This window comes from Oreochromis niloticus, linkage group LG5 (assembly GCF_001858045.2).
Source record: "Oreochromis niloticus isolate F11D_XX linkage group LG5, O_niloticus_UMD_NMBU, whole genome shotgun sequence".
Lineage (NCBI taxonomy): Eukaryota > Metazoa > Chordata > Actinopteri > Cichliformes > Cichlidae > Oreochromis > Oreochromis niloticus.
In genome coordinates, this window is record NC_031970.2 from 4,895,873 (window position 1) to 4,917,350 (window position 21,478).

A 21,478-nucleotide genomic window follows, 5' to 3' on the forward strand; every position below is an offset into this window, starting at 1 on the left:
GGCATGTGCTGCATAATATGTACACCTTGCTGAACATACACTCTTTGACTAAAACAATAGTAAAAAGGCAACATAATGACATAATGAACAGGCGGGGTCTTTGGAGGATATGATTTGAGGATGTTCAGCCTGCATGCACATTATATCTTCTCCACTCAGATGCACTGTTAATCCATTAGTGCTGCACTGCGATTAATTTGTGGCACACCTGCGCCTGAGGCCTTTACTAGAAAGCAGGATTTTGTTTCATCCTGGTAATTTCGAGGTTTTGTTTTCTACAAAGGTGACTCACTTCTTACCTGGGTGACTATGGCGACAATTAGAGATCAACAGGTATGAAATCACTGCCCACTCTCCTGTCAGTTCTCCGAAAAATAGTGTTGCCATTCCTGGAAGATCTGTCAGAGGTTTTTGTGCAGACATGAGCGCCTATGTCCTACTAGTAGCACAGTTTTAGTGTCCCTTCATTGGCTTCCCATTAAGTTTTGAATCCATTTTAAAATTATTTTATTTGTTTTTAAGTCTCTTAATGGTCTTGCTCCTTCTTATTTTTCTGAGCTGTCGTCACATGCTCTTAGATCAGCTAACCAGGGAATGTCCCAAAGACATTTTAGGAATCCTGAGGAGACAGAGCCTTTGCTGTCAAGGCGGAAGGAATGGACTCAGGCGCAGACTCAGGCCTTTTGGAAAAAGAGTTCAAAAGTTTAATTACAAAACCATGGTGCCGAATATATACAAGGTGTGGAGCAAAGGGAACAAACTCCACGGTGCAATATATACAGGTGCGGGTTAGGGTGTCCAAGTCTCCAGGGACAGGGGGGAAATCCACAGGCTCGCCACACTCCTCTTCTCGCTCGCACAATCGCTCCTCTTCTGCCATTCACGCTCACTTTTCCACATTCCACACCACTTCAGACAAACAGGTACTCCAGAGAGGTTCAGGGACAGGTCCAGGGAATCTATATACAAAGAGACACAGGTCAGGAACACTAGCAGGCAAAACTCGAGATCAAAACACTAGGAATGAGCTGGGGACACAAACTCAGGTAGCTCAGTCAATGAGCAGCAGCAGGTGGTAATCAGGCCAAATGTGTGGGTCAAAGGCAGGGGCCCATAATGAGCTCCGCCCAGGCAGACAGGAGAGTGAGGAAAGAGAGAGAGGAAGAAAACAAAAACAACATGTGGCCTGGAGTGAGCCAGCTGGAGAGACACAGGGAGCATGACATTTGCAGCTTTGGCTCCCAAAATGTGGAATGAGCTGCCTCTGGAGGTCAGGCAGGCTCCATGTCTTGCTGTTTTTAAAACGCACCTTTTTTCCTTGGCTTTTAATCCAGTGTGAGTTGTCATCTATGTTAATCTTTTTACCCTTTGTATGTACTTGTACTGATTTATTCTTTTATTCTTGTTCTTTTATTTTGTATTTTTGGACAGCACTTTGGTCAGCTGTTATGTCGTATTTAAAGTGCATTAGAAATAAAGTGAAAAACGCACAGGAACAACAGCAAAAACAATAACAATCAAGAGCAGCAGATGACTCGTCACACACACTGGTGCCATCTTGAATACAAAAATCTGTACTTAACAGGACGGAAACATCTGATTGCTACAGTGTCTGCTAAAAACAGTATTAAGAGCAAATATCCTTTATTTTAAAATGACTGAATAACAATAAACAAGCAGAAACAAACAGAGGTGCAACCTGAAGCAGAGTAAAGAACGATAACATGTAGAAGTCATCTGTCCGTGTCAGTAGTGTTGTACAGTCTGTGAACATAAAGAAAGGTCATAACATCACTCACTTCCATATGGCTTACAACCCTGCCCTACTTAAGGTACCACATCTTGATAACTGGCCATATTTCATTTTTTAGCTCTAGATGAAACTGAAAACACATATTTAAAGTTTGCATTGTTAGAAGAAGTACAAAAACGGTGTTCAAAGGTTAATGAGGTTAATGATGCTGATACCTTGAATATTAATGATCCAGTTATTTCTTGGTCTTTCATTCAACCAACCACTCTAATCAAGTTGCATCACTGGTGGGATGCTTTAAGTTTCTTTCAAAGATTTTTGCAGCTGACAAAAACATTCACAGAACACATTTAGCATCTGATTAATAGTTCACATTATGTTCACATGATTGAATCATTTAGAAGCTTTTTCAAAATCCCTTGACCCTATGCTGAAATTCTTCATATTACATACATGTATACTAGTATGTAACATACATGGTAAATGGAGTGGTTCTTATAAAGCGCTTTTCTACTCTTCTGAGCTCTCAAAGCGCTTTATACAACTTCTGCATTCACCCATTCACACTAGTACATTTTTCTAAGTGCTTTCTGACTAACATTCACACACACATTCACACTCCGATGGATGCATCGGAGAGCAATTTGGGGTTAGTATCTTGCCCAAGGATATCTGGCATGCAGACTAGGGGAAGCCAGGAATGATGAATCTGCTGCACATTAACACATCAAGTAAAAAAAAAACCAAACAGTTTATTTGTTTGTTTCCACATAAACATTGTTACTTGTTCTCTTTTAGCTCTGTTATGGACTCCATCGCTACAAAGGGAAATACCTGGTTTTTCATGCCAATGCTAAATGATCCATACCAACTTTTCTCTCACTGTGTCTGTGAGAATTTCTGTGGCTGTGTGGTTTAGCACAGAAGTTTCCTTTCTCTCCGACAGCTTAGACTCTCAGTCAGTCGTACTCTATTCACTGAAAGTGAAGGATCTCTTTCTGCTTTTCATGTCTTCACTCTTCAGACATTTTAGTTTGTTGATCTTAACCTAATTGGTGAGTTCTTTTCTTTATTTTCTTTTTCTTGCTTAAAAAATAGCTTTAGTATTCAAAGTGGTGATTGAGCTGCTTTTCATTTTACTGGATTGTGTGATGCCAGGTCAGAATTGGCAGGAAACCTGCCATGCTGTTTTTTTTACTTTTGAAGTTTGACTTCTAGTTAACATTGTAAAAGGGTCTATTTTAAGTCAAACAATTAACAATTACCCATCCAGGTGCCCAAACTGAAACGAAACCGAAATGAAACTGTTACGGGTTCAAAATATTGGAGATGGATACAAGAGGAAAACCAAAATAACAACACTGGTCCGGCCGGGTTGAGTCAAACGATGATTTTAATGAACACACGCGTGGGAGATGAACACTGTACGCAGACAGCATAAGATCTCAAAATGGTGGAGCATTGCTCAAACTCTTATAGCCTCTAGTGGCCCCCACCTAGTCATAAAAGCCTAAATATTCACATTCTTTCTCTCACACGGCGCCTAAGCTATGACCTTGACTTCCTGTTTATCTGCTGCTGCTGAGATGGGGCAGAAAACCTCTCCGGTATGTTCTGCTTTCTTCTAATCAGACAAATAAGGTGATGACTTTCTGAGAACAGTATTTCTTATAACTCAGCTGTATAATGCATCATAAAACAATATCATTCATTCACAATAAATCAGCAGTCTAATGTAATGCAAATCAGTTTAACAAATGTAATAGTTATCACCTTCTTCTAATTCAGGAGAATAATGCAAACTAAAAGTACATAATATTTCACAATCTTTAATTACGGGTATAACATGGCATAAGATAATATTATAATAACACAAAACCAAAGTGAAAGGAAAGGTCTAATATATCCTCCACCATCACTTTCTTAGTGGCTTACCTGAGTCAAAGTCAGGGCTGAAGCCTTTCACTTTCAAGTTTGTCCTCACTGGCTTCTATGCCAGGGTGTTGAGACCGGGGTGATGGTCCCCATCTGTAAGAAAGGGGACCGGAGGGTGTGTTCCAACTGCAAGGGAATCACACTCCTCAGCCTCCCCGGGAAAGTCTATGCCAGGGTGCTGGAGAGGAGAGTCCGTCCATTAGGCAGTTGTTGTGTGTTATTTTTATCTAAGGTAAAACAGGGTCTCAGACCCAATCCAGGTTTTCACTCATTTATTGCCTCAAGCAGATCAAAAATAATTCATGTACATGGATCTCCTTCCAGTTAGAAAACCACAGTCTGCTGTGGGAAATTTCAGGAAGTGAAAGAGAGAGACAATTCACTATCTGCACCCTTGGCAGGACAGTTAGTCCTTTCTCACATCACACTCTAATCACTCGTTCACACAGTTTGGATAGTTTCACTCAGGACACTCACAATCATGCTCTCTTTCAGTTTACAATAACACTATAAGTTGCAACAGCACTGATGTCAATGAAAAAAATCACCTTTTTCCCCTGAAACCCACACATCTCATAAGGTAAGCCTCCCGGGCTTTTATGAGCCATATTTCACATTAGAAAAATCTCCACCAAACAAATGTCACAAAAAGCACATTGATCATTTTTCCCTGCGCAACAGGGATAGCGGAATTGGCTCGGTTTGTCCCCAGTATACCTTTTTCGCATTCTTCTGACCACTACTCGTGCTAGGGCCTTCGTCTGGGTCGGAATATTCTCCAGGAACCAGGTCAGACTGACTACTTTTTCCTTTTCAAATATTTATCTATTGATATGACACACTGCCCTCTCACAGCATGACTATTATGTAATTTCTTCGTCTTCTTCTGTTTTACTGGCAGTTGGCAACCCATTTAATTAGAGCAGGTAGTTGTACTGCCCTCTAGTGGAAGAGAATGTAATTGTTCTGTCCATTACTCACGCCGATCGCTTAGAGCATTAATCGGTTAGAACCGGATAATCTTCCACGGCACACCTGATTATTTCTTACAGCACACCTATGTGCCGCAGATCAGTGGTTGGGAAACACTGAGCTAGTGAACACCTTGCAAGAGTACCCTCCCAGACTTTCTTATTTACCTCCGTTTCCCCTTATTTGAACTGTTTGTGGCTTAACAGTCAATAACACAATTTATAATTCACAGCTTTTAACTATTCACTGTATCAATGACTACTCATTCACTCAGGGAATTTGCCAATCTCCACTTATGCAGAACTTCAGTAATAACAACAGACGTCTGTTTACCTTTCTTTTAATGACGTACGTCTCATGAATGAATCTGCATAGTTGGGGCGCTTCAGGTTGGCTGAAAATTTCCAGTCATGAAACTTATGAAATTCCTTCTCATTTCCCAGATATCACGGTTTGCCAAGATTTGTTGCGTGTTATTTTTATTTAAGGTAAAAGAGAGTTTCAGTCGCAGTCCAGGTTTTCACTAATTTATTGCCTGAAGCAGTTCAAAAATAATTCATGTACATGGATCTCTTTCTGGGTAGAGAACCACAGTCTGCTGCAGTCAATTGTGCTGTGGTCAACTTCCAGAAGAGAGATGACCCTAACTAGAGGTACACATATTTGTAAAAGAGAATGTGATTGGTCAAAAACTGTTGGAGAGGGCCGTGGTTTAGACTTAACTAACAAAGTCTTGAGTCAGTCCTCTGTACTCCTTGTCGTCCCCATCAGTGATGAGGCCGACTATTGCAGAGTCATCAGAGAACTTCTGCAGGAAGCACTGGGTGGAGTTTTGGGAGAAGTCTGCAGTGTAGATGGTGAAGAGGAACGGAGCCAGAACCGTTCCCTGTGGGGCCCCCGTACTGCAGACGACCCTGTCCGACACACAGCCCTGAGTCCTCACATACTGTGGTCGGTCGGTGAGGTAGTCCAAAATCCAGGTAGTGAGGTGATGGTCCACTCCAGAGTTCTCCAGCTTGTCCTTCAGAACCGAGGGAAGAATAGTGTTGAAGGCACTGGAGAAATCAAAGAACATGATTCTCACAGTGCTCCCAGCGGTCTCCAGGTGAGCGAGGGAACGATGTAGGAGGTGAATGACGGCATCATCCGCTCCAATGCCAGGCTGGTAGGCAAACTGAAGTGGGTCCAGTGATGAGCTCACCAGGTGCCGAAGCTGAGCCAGGACCAACCGCTCCAGGGTCTTCATCAGGTGGGATGTCAGAGCCACCGGCCTGTAGCTGTTGAGGTCCTTGGGGCGTGAAGTCTTGGCACTGGTACAACACAGGAGGTTTTCCAGAGCTGTGGGACTCTCCCCAGCCTCAGGCTCAGGTTGAAGAGGTGCTCGATCACCCCACACAGTTGGTCCGCGCAGGACCTGACGACCCTTGAGCTGATGCCATCTGGGCCCGCTGCCTTCTTGCCATTAATTCTCCTCAGTTCCCTCCTAACCTGGGTGGTTGAGAGAGACAGGCTGGAGCCTTGTGTTGAGTGTGTATAGGGCTTTGGAGTTGATGTCACGCCGCAGTGCATTGTGGGATCGCGGCGCCATGACAGAAGGCCACAAATCAAAACAAACACACTGTGTTGGAAGCAGGACTGTCAGAACCGTGCTTAAAATCAGCACAAAAAACAAAGGGCTGTATCGCGACTGATTGCGCCCAGACGCCAAGAGACGGTACTTGGAAAAAATAGCATACATTGGTAATGTGGACCCGTATGAAATACGGCAGTGGAGTGGAAACCCAGACAGCCTACCGCCGTTGTCCTATCCCGATATTTTCGCGTACCTTGTCTGTGGAGTCAGCGCATACACGGCGAATCATTTTCGGAATTATAAATTCGTGGAGGCACACATCTAATTCACAAACAGTTGGGTACAAGATTTGGCCGTTTTTAAGCCTCCACCTTGTGAGTACGTTGACCATATGACCAAGATACAGACAGAGGTTGCACATAACATTGACTTCTCCTCAGCAGCTGCCCCCAAAATTGCTCTAGATGAACGATTCACGATTGATGCCAGCTGTGCGTTGCCATGTAAATAGCTTGCATTTCATGTGTACCTGCACATGTACTTGCTAAGTACATGTGAGCAGATCTTGAATAAAAAAATAAATAAACATACTTTTCATTTCTGTGTTATTGAAACCACTTTACAGAAAGTACAATTATTTACAATGAACTGTACATGCAACACAGCAGTTTTATGCATATTCAACAAGAGCAAGTTTCATTTGGCCCTGGTTTGACAACCACACTGGGGCACATATTCACCAAAACACAGCACACCTTAACATTCTTATCAAGCAGTGTTGTGTCTTCACCCTCACATGATATGATGTCAGATCTTCATCTATTACTTCTGCACGGGGCACACCTTCATACTCTGCAGCTGCATAATGAAAGCATGTAAGATAAAATTAGTGCATACACATAAGGTAAAGGTACACCAGTATTCCAGGTGCGTGATTCATCTGAAAGTTATGTGCAGATTAGCGTACAATGATTGCAATTTTGTATGTTTTTGTTGCGGGGGTTACCTCCGATGGGTGCTCTTTTTCGCTTTCGTTGCACTGGCCTTGCGTGCCGGTTCAAGTCTGACTGCTGCAATCCAAGCCTGACGTCTTCGTTTAGTAATATCGGATACATGAGATCCCTCCCGTTGCCTCCAGGAGGGGAAACGATGAAAAGAGAGCCAATTTCCAGCTTCTTGCCTTCCCTATCGTGTGATCTACCGTTGCAACCAACAACACAGTACGTACGAACCATAGCTAACGCTTCCGTGTGCTTCGTTTGGCCTACTGTCATGGCGGGAGGGGGCGTGCCGCCCCTCCGGTGACATCACGCTCCAAAGCCCTATTGGATGCTGTTGTTGGGGGTGGGGAGGAGTGAGCAGGGTGAATAGAGGAGGTGTGAAGTGTCTGAGGTGTCAGAGGTGGAACAGCAGCAGTGGGGGTGGGTGAGTCTGCAGCCGATGTTGGAGACTGCCTCATGGCTGAATCAAATCTGTTGAAGAAATGATTCAGTTCATTTGCCCACCTCACATCCCTCCCAGGCAGAGAGTTCTGATGTTTGTGGCCCGAGATGGTTCTGAGGCCTCTCCAGACTTCACCAACGTTGTCTTGCTAAAGCTGGTTCTCCATCTTCTGCCTATAGCTGTCCTTCCCATTCCTTATCAGTCCCCTCAGGTCTCTCTGCACCCTTTTCAACTCCTCCTTGTCTTTGGATTTGAAGGCCCTCCTCTTCTGCTTGAGGACAGCTTTAATTTCTGGGGTAATCCAAGGTTTGTTGTTGGAGAAACATCGTACAGTCCTGGTAGGTATGGTGTTATCCACACAGAAATTAATATAGTCAGTAATGCATGTAGGAAGGCTGTCGATGTCCTCTCCGTGGTCGTCACAGATCACCTCCCACACAGTCGACTCAAAACAATCCTTAAGAGCCTCCTCGCTCTCCTCCGACCATCTCTGCACTGTGCGGGTGGCTGGTGGCTCCCTGCGCACTAAGGGTTCATACACAGGGACAAGGTGCACCAGGTTGTGATCAGATCTGCCCAGGGGAGGGAGAGGTGATGAACTGTATGCCTCTTCAGCATTGGCATACAGTAAGTCCAGTGTTTTATTGTCTCTGGTTGGGCATGTCACATACTGGGTGAAGGTGGGCAGTGTGGAGTCCAGTGAGGCATGATTAAAGTCCCCTGATATTATGAGAAGGGCTCTTGGAGATTGTGTTTGCTGTCTGTTGACCACAGAGTGGAGAGAGTCACAGGCTGCATCCGCGCTGGCTGAGGGGGGGACATACGCCAGTTTCCCTCCCGCATTCCTGCACTTGGCCTTCCACTAAGTCTGCACAAACAGCCCTAAGACCATGTGAATCTATAACTTTTCTTTTAAATAATCTTTCCCTTTCTTTTAAATAATCAGGCCCCATCTTATCTTAATGACCTTATAGTACCATATCACCCTATTAGAGCACTTCGCTCTAACACTGGATACTGTAGCTCCTGTGAAAACTAAGGTCTCAAATCCGAAGTACCTGACTCTGTGGTATAATTCTCAAACACGTAGCCTAAAGCAGATAACTCGTAAGCTGGAGAGGAAATGGCGTGTCACAAATTTAGAGGATCATCATTTAGCCTGGAGAAATAGTTTGCTGCTTTATAAGAAAGCCCTCCGCAAAGCCAGAACATCTTACTATTCGTCACTGATTGAAGAAAATAAGAACAACCCCAGGTTTCTCTTCAGCACTGTAGCCAGGCTGACAAACAGTCAGAGCTCTATTGAGCCAACAATCCCTTTAACGTTAACTAGTAATGACTTCATGAACTTCTTCACAAATAAAATTCTTATCATTAGAGAGAAAATTACCAATAATCATCCCACAGATGTAATATTATCTACAGCTTCTCTTAGTACCATTGATGTTGTCACGGGTTCAAAATATTGGGGATGGATACAGGAGGAAAACCAAAATAACAACACTGGTCCGGCCGGGTCAAGTCAAACGATGATTTTAATGAACACACGTGTGGGAGATGGGACACTGCACGCAGACAGCATCGATCTCTCTCCGAAAACCACACAACGATAGTTTTTATGAAAATCAGGGTATTAGAACGCCCCCTCATGCGTAAAGTAGGTACAATACAATCAATGTTGACAACTTTTAACACATTAAAAGAACATCTTCTTCTTCCCGAGGCCAGATCCTTCCCAGTAATCTTCTAACTCTGCTTATCCCCTGGAACAAACAGTCTCTCCTGCAAGCATAATCAAACAGCTACAAGGCCTTGCAAACTATTATTTAAATGTTTGAACTCTCCCCTCTACATGAGTTTAACTACTGCTTGTGTGTGTGCGTGTGTGCCTCGACCTCAGCATTCACTCTGTCTATAAGGACAGAGGCCAACTCTTCATGTGTGCAATAACCTAACTGAAACCATACATGTAATAAATGTTCTAATCAAATGCTACTACTCAAAGCTTAATAAAAGAATATAAATGAATAAAGGATAATGATGAATAACATGGTATATGTGTTTTGTAAGCATGTGCGGCCTTCTACGCTCTACGTCACTTCACTCAATAGATCAGCCAGACATCCCACTGACTGTAGCTTTTAACCCTTACTGACGTGAGCACAACTCCATAATAAGCACCAAGCGGCAATATGTATAAAGATGATCATGGTTACACCTGCAATGAAAGATTATATGATTATACCAACACCTGTAAATAGAAGATTAACATGAGGTTATAACAATCACTGTAATACAAACGTTAATGTAATGTCAATAGCTTCAATAAATGCTTTAATGCAATGCTTATTATATGATTCTGATGCAATGATAAAATAACAGTAAAATATCCCTTCTCAGTGTTAAGTTAGACTCTTTTTCTCCAATTGATCTTTCTGAGTTAACTTCAATAATTAATTCCTCCAAACCATCAACGTGTCTTTTAGACCCCATTCCTACAAAACTGCTCAAAGAAGTCCTGCCATTAATTAATTCTTCAACCTTAAATATGATCAACCTATCTCTAATAATCGGCTATGTACCACAGGCCTTCAAGCTGGCTGTAGTTAAACCTTTACTTAAAAAGCCATCCCTAGACCCAGCTGTCTTAGCTAATTATAGGCCAATCTCCAACCTTCCTTTCATATCAAACATCCTTGAAAGAGTAGTTGTCAAACAGCTAACAGATCATCTGCAGAGGAATGGCTTATTTGAAGAGTTTCAGTCAGGTTTCAGAGCTCATCACAGCACAGAAACAGCTTTAGTGAAGGTTACAAATGATCTTCTTATGGCCTCTGACAGTGGACTCATCTCTGTGCTTGTCCTGCTAGACCTCAGTGCTGCGTTCGATACTGTTGGCCATAATATCCTATTGGAGCGATTAGAACATGCTGTAGGTATTACAGGTACTGCACTGCAGTGGTTTGTATCATATCTATCTAATAGACTAATAGAATGCTTCCGGTTGAGTGAACGCTGGCGCGACTTGCTGCCGCTACTCACCGCTATCTCTGTCGCTCGGATTCCTGTCCTGTTCCTGTCTCTGCGGCCCACCGGTGTCTCTGTCCGGCTGTTCCTTTCCGTGATGTGGCCTCTCAGGATCTATGCACTGTCTGTGTGGGTCTGGATCTTTATGTCATCGATCTACCGACTGGGCACTGGGCTCCATCAGTATACAGCTGATGAGCTCCTCCGGCTCTGCTTCTCCCTGGCTGACCCACCGCTGGCTGCTCTTCATCTCCACACGGACATTTCCTTCCTCCCTGGCCGAAAATACGTCCATCGGGGCTCCCGTCGGTATTTCCATCAGGATAATTCCAAGCCAATTCAGTCCTTCTGGTCCACCTCTGGTCACTCTCAACGGAGCCCCGGCAGGTCCGTTGACCACAATGTTTTGGCTAACCTGCCTAGGTCGGCCAACACTCTCATCCAATCTGACAGTACTTCCGTCAAATTCGGCCTGCTTAATATCCGTTCGCTTACGAACAAAGGATATCTCATCCAGGATCTCCTAACAGACCGTAAGTTTGACTTTTTCTGCTTGACTGAGACATGGCTACAGCCCAGTGACTTTTCGCAACTCAATGACTCCACCCCCCCGGGGTTTGTTTACACCTGCCAACCTCGCGAGTCCGGTCGTGGTGGTGGCCTCACGGTAATTTATCGCGAGAACTGGAAAATCTCGCCACTGTCGGTCCCTACCTACAGCTCCTTTGAATCTGTTGTCAACTTTCAGGACCAACTCCAACTGTCATAGCTGTCATTTACCGCCCCCCAAAATTTAATTCTGTTTTTATAAGTGACTTTGCTGATCTGCTGACCAACCTAGCTACTGTTTCCCCTAATATAATATTGCTGGGTGACTTCAACGTCCACGTGGATAACTGTGATCATCCTCTTACCAAGGACCTTTTATCCTGCTTTGATAGCTTCAGCCTTAAACAATGCATAAACTTCCCTACCCACACTAAGGGCCATACTTTGGACCTAGTCTGTTGTTCTGGACTTACCCCCTCCAACTGCACAGCTGACGAGCTGCTAATCTCGGATCATCTACTTCTCTCCTTTAATGTTCACATGACTTTTTCTATAATTAACAATCCTCGTATTATCTCTTTCCGGAATATCAAGAATATAAATCTTGATATCCTTTCTTCTGCTCTCTCTAGCTGTTTGTCTCCTAACAATTTGGCTATTCAAGACGATCTAGTATTTTATTATAATCATAACCTTAGTAGTATTTTGAATTCTCTTGCTCCACAAAAAAACAGAACTGTACTCTTTTCTCGCTCTGCACCCTGGTACACACCTGAACTCCGACTATTGAAAGCTAAAGGTCGACGGCTTGAACGTCTTTATAAGAAAACTGGCCTTACTATTCATAAGGATATGTTTAATAACCATGTTCTGTTTTATCAGGAATGTATCAGTCAAACCAAATCTGCCTATTATTCTACCATTGTCTGTTCAAGTGAGAACTCCACCAAGGCCCTATTCTCATTATTCAACTCCTTTAACAGGCCACCTGATTCTCTGCCCGCTCATCTCTATTCATCTAACTTCTGCGACTCTCTAATGCTATTCTTCACTGACAAAATTCATAAAATACACCTAGATTTGGTCCCTAATGCCCAATGTAGCTCCTCTGTCTTAATTCCACCCCCTTCTCACTTCCTCTCTGTTTTCCAACTTCCGTCTTTAACTGATATTGCTGATCTCATCCACAAATCAAAGCCTTCTACCTGCCAGCTTGATCCTATCCCCACTGTCCTTGTCAAAGCCTGTCTACCCCCTCTCCTTCCCCTCATATCTGCTATTATTCACTCTTCACTCACCACTGGAACTGTTCCTGCTTCTTTCAAAGTTGCCGCCATTACCCCAATCCTGAAAAAAACAGGTCTAGATCCCAAAAACTTTAACAATTTTCGCCCTATCTCCAATCTACCATTCCTTTCAAAAATTCTGGAAAAAATTGTTGCTTCACAAATCCATCTACACCTAACTGATAATAACCTTTACGAACAGTTCCAGTCTGGTTTCCATCCTCTGCATAGCACCGAAACTGCTCTTATAAAAATAACAAACGATCTTCTTATGGCAGCTGATTCTGGTCTCCTCTCCATACTTATTCTCCTTGATCTGAGTGCAGCCTTTGACACCATCTCTCACCCCATTCTTCTTAGCAGATTAGCTTCTATTGGTCTCTCTCATACTCCATTAGCCTGGTTTAAATCATACCTGTCTGACCGCACTCAGTTCATCCAGTTAAAATCCTTCACTTCTCAGCCTTCTCCTCTATCTACTGGGGTGCCCCAGGGATCTGTCCTCGGGCCCCTCCTTTTCATCATTTACCTTCTTCCACTCGGACACATTTTTCGTAAATATAACATTCAGTTCCACTGCTATGCCGATGACACCCAGCTTTACCTCTCTACCAAACCCGATTCTACTCTTCCTCCACCCTCCCTCATCCTCTGCTTAGCTGAACTCAATTCCTGGTTCTCCTCCAACTTCCTTAAACTCAACAGCAATAAATCAGAACTTCTCCTGGTCGGCACTAAACGATTACTATCCAGAATTAACGATTTCTCTCTCACTATCAATAACTCGTTGGTCCCTATCTCTCCCTCTGTGAAAAGCTTGGGTGTCACTCTCGATAGCACATTATCCTTTAATTCACATATCAATAATGTCACACGTGCAGCATATTTTCAACTCCGTAACATCAATCGCATCCGCCCTTTCCTCACTCCTCATGCCACTGCCATTCTCGTCCATAATCTCGTCATCTCTCGGATTGATTACTGTAATTCATTATTATTTGGTCTCACACAAAAATCTATTAACAAGCTCCAACGTGTCCAGAACTCTGCTGCCCGTATTATTACTAGGACGACTTCTACCCACCACATCTCCCCAATCCTGAAGCAGCTACACTGGCTCCCGGTTAAATTTCGCATCCATTTTAAAATAATCCTTTATACAATTAAGGCTATTCATCCTCTCTCTCTCCACCATACCTCTCTGATTTAGTACAGATGAACCTCCCATCCCGGTGCCTCAGATCTTCATCTTCTCTTTCTCTCTCTGTTCCTTCCGCTCGTCTGATTACAATGGGGGGCAGGGCTTTTAGTTGCTCTGCCCCTCGACTTTGGAATTCCTTACCCCCTGACCTCAGAAATATTAGTTCATTCCCTCTTTTTAAGTCCACTCTCAAAACTCATCTGTTTAAAATTGCTTATGTCTAAACCTCTGTAACTTTTATCTGTTATTCTTATTTCTGTGTATATTTCCAGTTTTTGTGTTTTTATGTCCTTCAATGCACATATTAAACAAATATGTAAGACTGCTTTCTTCCATTTGCGCAACATCTCTAAAGTTAGAAATATCCTGTCTCTTAGTGACGCTGAAAAACTAGTTCATGCATTTATTACTTCCAGGCTGGACTACTGTAATTCACTATTATCAGGATGTCCTAAAAACTCACTGAAAAGCCTTCAGTTAATCCAAAATGCTGCAGCAAGAGTCCTGACAGGGACTAGAAACCAAGGGCGTAGATTTGGTTTTGGCATTGGTGGGGACGGATGATTCATCCACCGAACCCTGCCCTGTTTCTGTTTTTTTTCCTTTTTGTCTTTGCTTCTTGATAAAAAAGGAGAAATATACTTGCTTACATATGCTATTCTGCATGCTTTTAAACCATTTAAAATTACAATTCATAGTTTTATATGTGAATTATATAATGTTAAATTACCATTAAACAAATGACTGACTAAAGTATTTTAGGCTTTAGTTTACTTCAGCCATATTCCATATAACTCAGGTATCATACAAAAATAAAAATAGTTTCAAATACAGTCATGACAATAAAAGAATATGACTTTAACAACATTAGTTCAGTTATAGTACACCAGCATCTGTTATACTTTGGCACTAAGACGACTAAGGAAACACTGAATGACCTGCTGGTTTTTGTCCATAAAACTACTCATCTAAGATTACCACAAAGTAAAAGATCTCTCAGCAAAATTATGCAACATTTTAGGCGCACTGTTGCCCCGATCAAATCAGTGAGCTGGGATTTTTTATTCTAAACATGAACTACTGTTACAGCAACAGACATGGACTACTGGTGTCCACCACAACAACTCAATGTCCACTATGTGAAGGAGCCAAACACATGCCTTCTCCTCTCATTAACTGAGATAAACTGCTGGCATATTGGTTTTCCATCTATACTGTCCAGTCTCTCCTGGTGGACATGGCATACAGCAGCATTGTTTAACCTCATTTGAGTCATTGTTGACCTTAGCTATGTCTTTAGTCTTCTGAGAGCACTGAAGCTTCTTTAAGCCTCAGCACATGCGTTTTATCCTCAGATTAAAATTATTATTATGTGCTTGATGTGTCTCACCTTTGGCCCTGGCTCTTCCCCTCTGACTGCACTAGGACAAATTGCCACCTGATAAAATAACACATTGATTTGTGCCATTTAAAAAGTGAGACATGTCAATTCAGATTCTTTGTCAAATATACACTAATGAATCAATTTATATCAGCAGCCTAACAACTGTCATGATAATAAATACTAGTTAATCTATAGCACCAAATCATCAGTCAGTCACCTGTGACCTCGCCTCTTCACCTCTGTCCGAGCTACATGGCAGAGCTGCCTCTGTCACCTGATAAAAAGTGAGACATTCCAAATACATGCAGTCACACATGTGCTTCAAATACAGTCATGAACCAACAAGTCATCATCCAATTCCACCTGTAATCTTGTATCACCATTACTCTCTGAGCTTTGTGTTGGTTCTTCTGTCACCTGACAAATAGGACATACATGACAATAAGAATAAAATGTGTAGCTGCTTCAGTGTTTCTGTCAATTTGTGCAGATCTTGACTCATCAGTAATGTTTGTAGGGTGAGTGCATTTTTAAAACAATTTGTGCAAACTGCACTACAAGGTGGAATATTTGCAAAATCATGACTACCTCATGATATTTTGTCTCAAAAATTAACCCTATGAATATCTCAGTACCATTAGGATGAAATTATTGTGTCACCAACATTTTAATGTTAGACATATAATTCTAACAGCCTCTGTAAACTGATATCCGGGCTTACTCGAGGCTGCAGTTTTCTCTGACAGTTTCAATCAAAATTAGAAATGTTACCCTGAGACTGAGATAACTAATAGTGCTGCATGTTCTGCAGTTAGTTTCCAAAACACGTTATTCATGGTTACATACAATTTTAGACTGATGTGGGCCAAAGTCTAGCATAGCCTGTAACGTTATTAAGACGGACACATTTTATGAGTTAACTTTGCTTTAAGTGACTTACAGGTTTCTTTGAAAAATACTTTCTTATATCCAGATTCTTCCTTTTTGCTGCCATCCTCCTCTCCTCCTCGCAGTGCAGGCTTGCTGCTGCTAAAACTAAACAGAGCTCCCTGAAAGGCACAGCCAATCACATTGGCCATATTTGTCACATGACGTAGGACTTCAGTAGAGAACGTAATTTAACTCTTTTTGCACCGCTGGGTGAATGAGAAGTTGACAGATCGTGTTTTTCTTTCTATCGGGTTTGTTTTTCTTTACTCGAAGAGATCAAATTATTGGTGAGGACAATTCAATAATCGCTGGATATTGGTGGGGACATGTCCCTTCCGTCCATGCCAAATCTACGCCCTTACTAGAAAGAGAGAGCATATTTCTCCTGTTTTGGCTTCCCTTCATTGGCTTCCTGTTAAATCCAGAATTGAATTCAAAATCCTGCTCCTCACATACAAGGTCTTAAATAATCAGGCCCCATCTTATCTTAATGACCTTGTAGTACCATATCACCCTATTAGAGCACTTCGCTCTGGCACTGCAGGCCTACTTGTTGTTCCTAGAGTATTTAAAAGCAGAATGGGAGGCAGAGCCTTCAGTTTTCAGGCCCCTCTTCTGTGGAACCAGCTTCCAGTTTGGATTCAGGAGACAGACACTATCTCTACTTTTAAGATTAGGGGTCCTTAGGGACTAGTAAAGCGCTATATAAATACAGACCATTTACCATCTACTTTCAAGATTAGGCTTCAAACTTTCCTTTTTGCTAAAGCATATAGTTAGGGCTGGACCAGGTGACCCTGAACCCTCCCTTAGTTATGCTGCAATAGGTGTAGACTGCTGGGGGATTCCCATGATGCATTGACGGTTTCTTTTTCAGTCAGCTTTTCCATTCACTATGCGTTAATAGACTTCTCTGAATTTAATAGTTATTATTAAGAAATTTTTTTTTAACTTTGTTTGTTATGTGTCTCCTCTTCCTCAAACAGAATTGTTGTGTATGGAGAGACCGTGCTGAACGCCTTCGTCCTCAACTCGGCCAAGTCGTTCAACTTGGCCGAGTTTCAAAACATGAGTTTAAGCTGACCAATGAGGTGAGACTCACTTATGTGTTTTTCTGAGCTCAAAGCAAGACATTATTTGACAGTTTTATTTTAAATGACAGCATCAGTGTTATCAACTATATTTACTCTCTAAGGCACTCAGCGTCAGTGACCATTACCTTGTGGAGGTGGAGCTGAAGACCAGAGCAGGAAGACAGAAAAGGATGGCTGTGCCTGACGGGACAGAGATGACATCTGGGGAAGAACAGTCTCAGAAGAAAGGTGTCTGAGACGGTTTAATAAAAATGAATTTTATAAAGGAGCAAATACCTCATGAATCTCAGGGCTGATCTCAGTTCAGTTACGTTCTAATTAATTATGTAGAGTTGCTGTTTATTTCAGAATCAAAGTGATGTGACATATATCATTTTAACTGAAATACACTAACAGTAACAAATTTATAGCAAACATGTTCTGCAGTGTTGTATTCTGGGTGCTTCTGAGAGCATATTTTACATTTCCTCCTTCTAATATTAAACAACAGGGAAACAGAAGAAGACCAAACCGGCAGGGTCACCAAAGATGGCAGCTAAGCCAGCAGGAGCACAGAAGAAGAAAAAAGAAGAGCCAGACAGACAACAGAAGAAGAAGAATGTGGGAACAAAAAGGAAGCGAGGGCAGGCATCCAACACACCAACCAAGAGAAGACGTCAGGATGTTCAATGTTCATGATCTTACTATTACATTTAAAAAGTAGAGTTACTGTAGTTAGAGCTGATAGTATTAAACCGTCAAAGCTTCTCTTTGTTTGACTTACTAGAGATTTAACTGAAAACCACATCAGGTGGTTCTCTGTGATACCAAAACATCCTCAGTTAGTCTTTTGTATTCATTGTACTAGATAAATCAGGATGAATGTACCGTAGAAATGAAAAACAATTTACAGATATTAGTATTGCATGGAATTCATTTTCCGTGGTAAACCTGAATTTAGATAGGTAGATATTTGAAGTCATAATAAAATATTATTCGTGCACAGAAACAATATTTGAAACATTTTCTTTATTCTGCATTGAGAGCAAACGCTGACAGAGGCACAGCTTCCACACGTACAGTGTGTTTGAAGCAAAGCTTTGTGTAAGATTTAACTTTTTTTCCCCTGGAGAATCATCCTGATCCAGTCAAGGTGTTTTGAGATATCCGTATAGACATTGGGGACATTCGGATAGTTACAGTTTCCCAGCTTGGTTCCAGGAATCCGTTTGTTGAAAGAAACAATACCGACAGCCATTCCCTTGCAGACCAGAGGGCCACCAGAATCACCCTGTAAGGAGGAAGTATGTATTTTGTTCATGTGATAATTAATGCAGGTTGCTCATATATTCCTCAACAACATAGCAGTTAGCAAGAATTTTCAAGGAAAGGACAGAAAAGATACCTGACAGAATCCTTTTGTTGTGTTGTATCCACCTGCACAGATAATATTGGGAGGAAGAATGTATCCGGGAACATGTTGAGTCCAAGCATTCTTGCAGTTTTTTGGGCTGTTGACAGACACATCCACCACTCTCAGGTCATCAACACTTCTACCGTAAGTGTTTATCTTACCCCATCCAGCCACTTGGCACTTCTCATTTTCATTTAATGTCATTTCACGGAAGGGAAGTCGAATGAATTGAATTGTTTTGCTTAGTCGGACAGGTGTAGACAGCTAGAGGCACAGAATTAAAGAGTAAAGATTAAAAATGAGTGAAAACCATGTAGCAGCGTTACGGAAAATGTATTTTTTTATCTTTTTTTAAGAAAGCACTTTTTACCTCAACTAGAAATGTGTTTTTCAATCAGCATATTATAAATTCAAACACTCCAAAATATAAAACTTCCTGTGTGATGTGAGAAAAGAAAAATGATAAACCTTACTTTTAAAAGCATGATGTCGTATCCAAGGTTAACATCCTGATAATATGGGTGTTTGTATTTCTCGGCAATCTGTATCACGAGCTTATCAGTGTTCCTCAGATGGTGGTTACCAAGAACTACGTGTGTAGGATACCTGAATAAAATATAATTCTGAGATCATCAGCAGATTTTCTGAAGTTACAACATGATGAATAAAATATGAATACGATAGATAGATAGATAGATAGATAGATAGATAGATAGATAGATAGATAGATTACTTACACGTCACAGTGTGCAGCAGTCATTACAAAGTCCTCAGAAACAAGAAATCCTCCACAAATATGGTAGCCTCTGTAATCCAGCACTGATGCCATATACAGCGTTTCGTTGTCTGGGGCTATTTCCCCATTTATAATTTTACTTCCGAGGACTAATGGCATTGGGAGGAAATAAAAAAAATTAATATTCCACACTCAGGCTGGAGAAGAGTATTCATGGTGCAACTTACCATTTTGCCCGAGGAATGTCAGCGCATAAATGACCGCAAATTGTTGGAGAGCAAACATCTCGGTTGTGAAATGCTCGATCTGTTACGTTGAGACTGGCAGTTCAGTACTTTTAAGCAGTTTGTACCAACTAACATCTGACTTTTAACCACTTCTTTTGAGTAATGTGGTTTTGAAACTTTCCACAGAAAATACTTCACTACTCCTATCGATCACCGTCTGTTATATGTGCACCCCTTTCTCATTAACAGTACTGAATTTCAAACAAACTACAGCTAAATCTTCTGCTTACTCTCTTTCTTTTTCTATGGGTGGACAAGATGCTTTAGCTTGGAACTAGAAAAAACTAAATCAAACTGCAGGGCTCAAATAGATACTTGATAACCAGGGCGTTAAATACAGGCGACAAGGGCGGTTGCCCCGGGCGGCATCGTGGTGGTGGGCGGCATCAAGGTCATCGGCAAAAGAAAAAAAAAATTTGCTCGTACTCATGCTGCCCCGACGTCATGCCAGCGCATTTTGGGAATGTCATAAGCACCGATCAGTTTTCTATCGCCCATTTGCTGGGAGCAGGACTGGACTGGGACAAAAAAATCAGCCCGGGCATTTTGACTCGAGAACGGCCCACCAGGTATTATAGGAAAAGCCATAAAGCCTTTGAATGAAAACAAATGCTGTTGTGACAGTGATGTACACTGTCTTGTTGGTATATATGTATCAATCTAATAAACTTAAACCTACACCATCCTCCCTATTCTGGTATTTCAAACAGTACTTACCGGAAATATCAAACAACCTAATCAATAATTACATATACCTAACTAGCAGGGTTGCCAACTCCCAGCAAAAAAATAGGGAACCACCCCCACCCTCCGCCTCATGATGCTTAATCGACGTAATCGACTTTAATTTATTGTCAGGGTAAAACAAATGCACAGAAACCAATTATTTTTCTACAGTAATTAAATAGAGTCAACATCTTTCTGCAACAGAATTGCAGACTGCACACATGGTACCCAAAGGAAAAAGTACTATAGCTTATTAGGGCATATGTTAGACTTAATATTTACTATATACAATAATGAATTTTTATATATTTTACATCAGATGACCACCACAGAAAATAAGAACAACCCCAGGTTTCTCTTCAGCACTGTAGCCAGGCTGACAAACAGTTAGAGCTCTATTGAGCCAACAATCCCTTTAACGTTAACTAGTAATGACTTCATGAACTTCTTCACAAATAAAATTTGTATCATTAGAGAAAAAATTACCAATAATCATCCCACAGATGTAATATTATCTACAGCTACTCTTAGTACCATTGATGTTAAGTTAGACTCTTTTTCTCCAATTGATCTTTCTGAGTTAACTTCAATAATTACTTCCTCCAAACCATCAACGTGTCTTTTAGACCCCATTCCTACAAAACTGCTCAAAGAAGTCCTGCCATTAATTAATTCTTCAATCTTAAATATGATCAACCTATCTCTAATAATCGGCTACGTACCACAGGCCTTCAAGCTGGCTGTAGTTAAACCTTTACTTAAAAAGCCATCTCTAGACCCAGCTGTCTTAGCTAATTACAGGCCAATCTCCAACCTTCCTTTCATATCAAACATCCTTGAAAGAGTAGTTGTCAAACAGCTAACAGATCATCTGCAGAGGAATGGCTTATTTGAAGAGTTTCAGTCAGGTTTCAGAGCTCATCACAGCACAGAAACAGCTTTAGTGAAGGTTACAAATGATCTTCTTATGGCCTCTGACAGTGGACTCATCTCTGGGCTTGTCCTGCTAGACCTCAGTGCTGCGTTTGATACTGTTGACCATAATATCCTATTAGAGCGATTAGAACATGCTGTAGGTATTACAGGTACTGCACTGCAGTGGTTTGTATCATATCTATCTAATAGACTCCAATTTGTTCAAGTAAATGGAGAGTCCTCTTCACACACTAAGGTTAAATATGGTGTTCCA

At 41.7% G+C, this 21,478-nt stretch overlaps 1 protein-coding gene and 1 non-coding gene across 2 annotated transcripts; one reads left to right on the forward strand and one right to left on the reverse strand.

Moving 5' to 3' along the window:
• Window positions 1-2,708: 2,708 nt before the first annotated feature.
• Window positions 2,709-18,138, forward strand: LOC100694524 (uncharacterized). The gene is made up of 4 exons (XR_002062250.2): window positions 2,709-2,808; window positions 17,040-17,144; window positions 17,249-17,375; window positions 17,638-18,138. It is a non-coding gene; the product is annotated as an uncharacterized LOC100694524 (transcript).
• On the reverse strand, window positions 18,136-19,613 carry LOC100702560 (granzyme B). The gene is made up of 5 exons (XM_003451878.5): window positions 19,504-19,613; window positions 19,278-19,425; window positions 19,014-19,146; window positions 18,532-18,804; window positions 18,136-18,417 (listed from the first exon to the last, which is right to left on the reverse strand). The coding sequence occupies exons 1-5, from the start codon at window positions 19,559-19,561 to the stop codon at window positions 18,238-18,240; spliced, it is 792 nt and encodes a 263-aa protein (XP_003451926.1). The 5' UTR covers window positions 19,562-19,613; the 3' UTR covers window positions 18,136-18,237.
• Window positions 19,614-21,478: the final 1,865 nt, after the last annotated feature.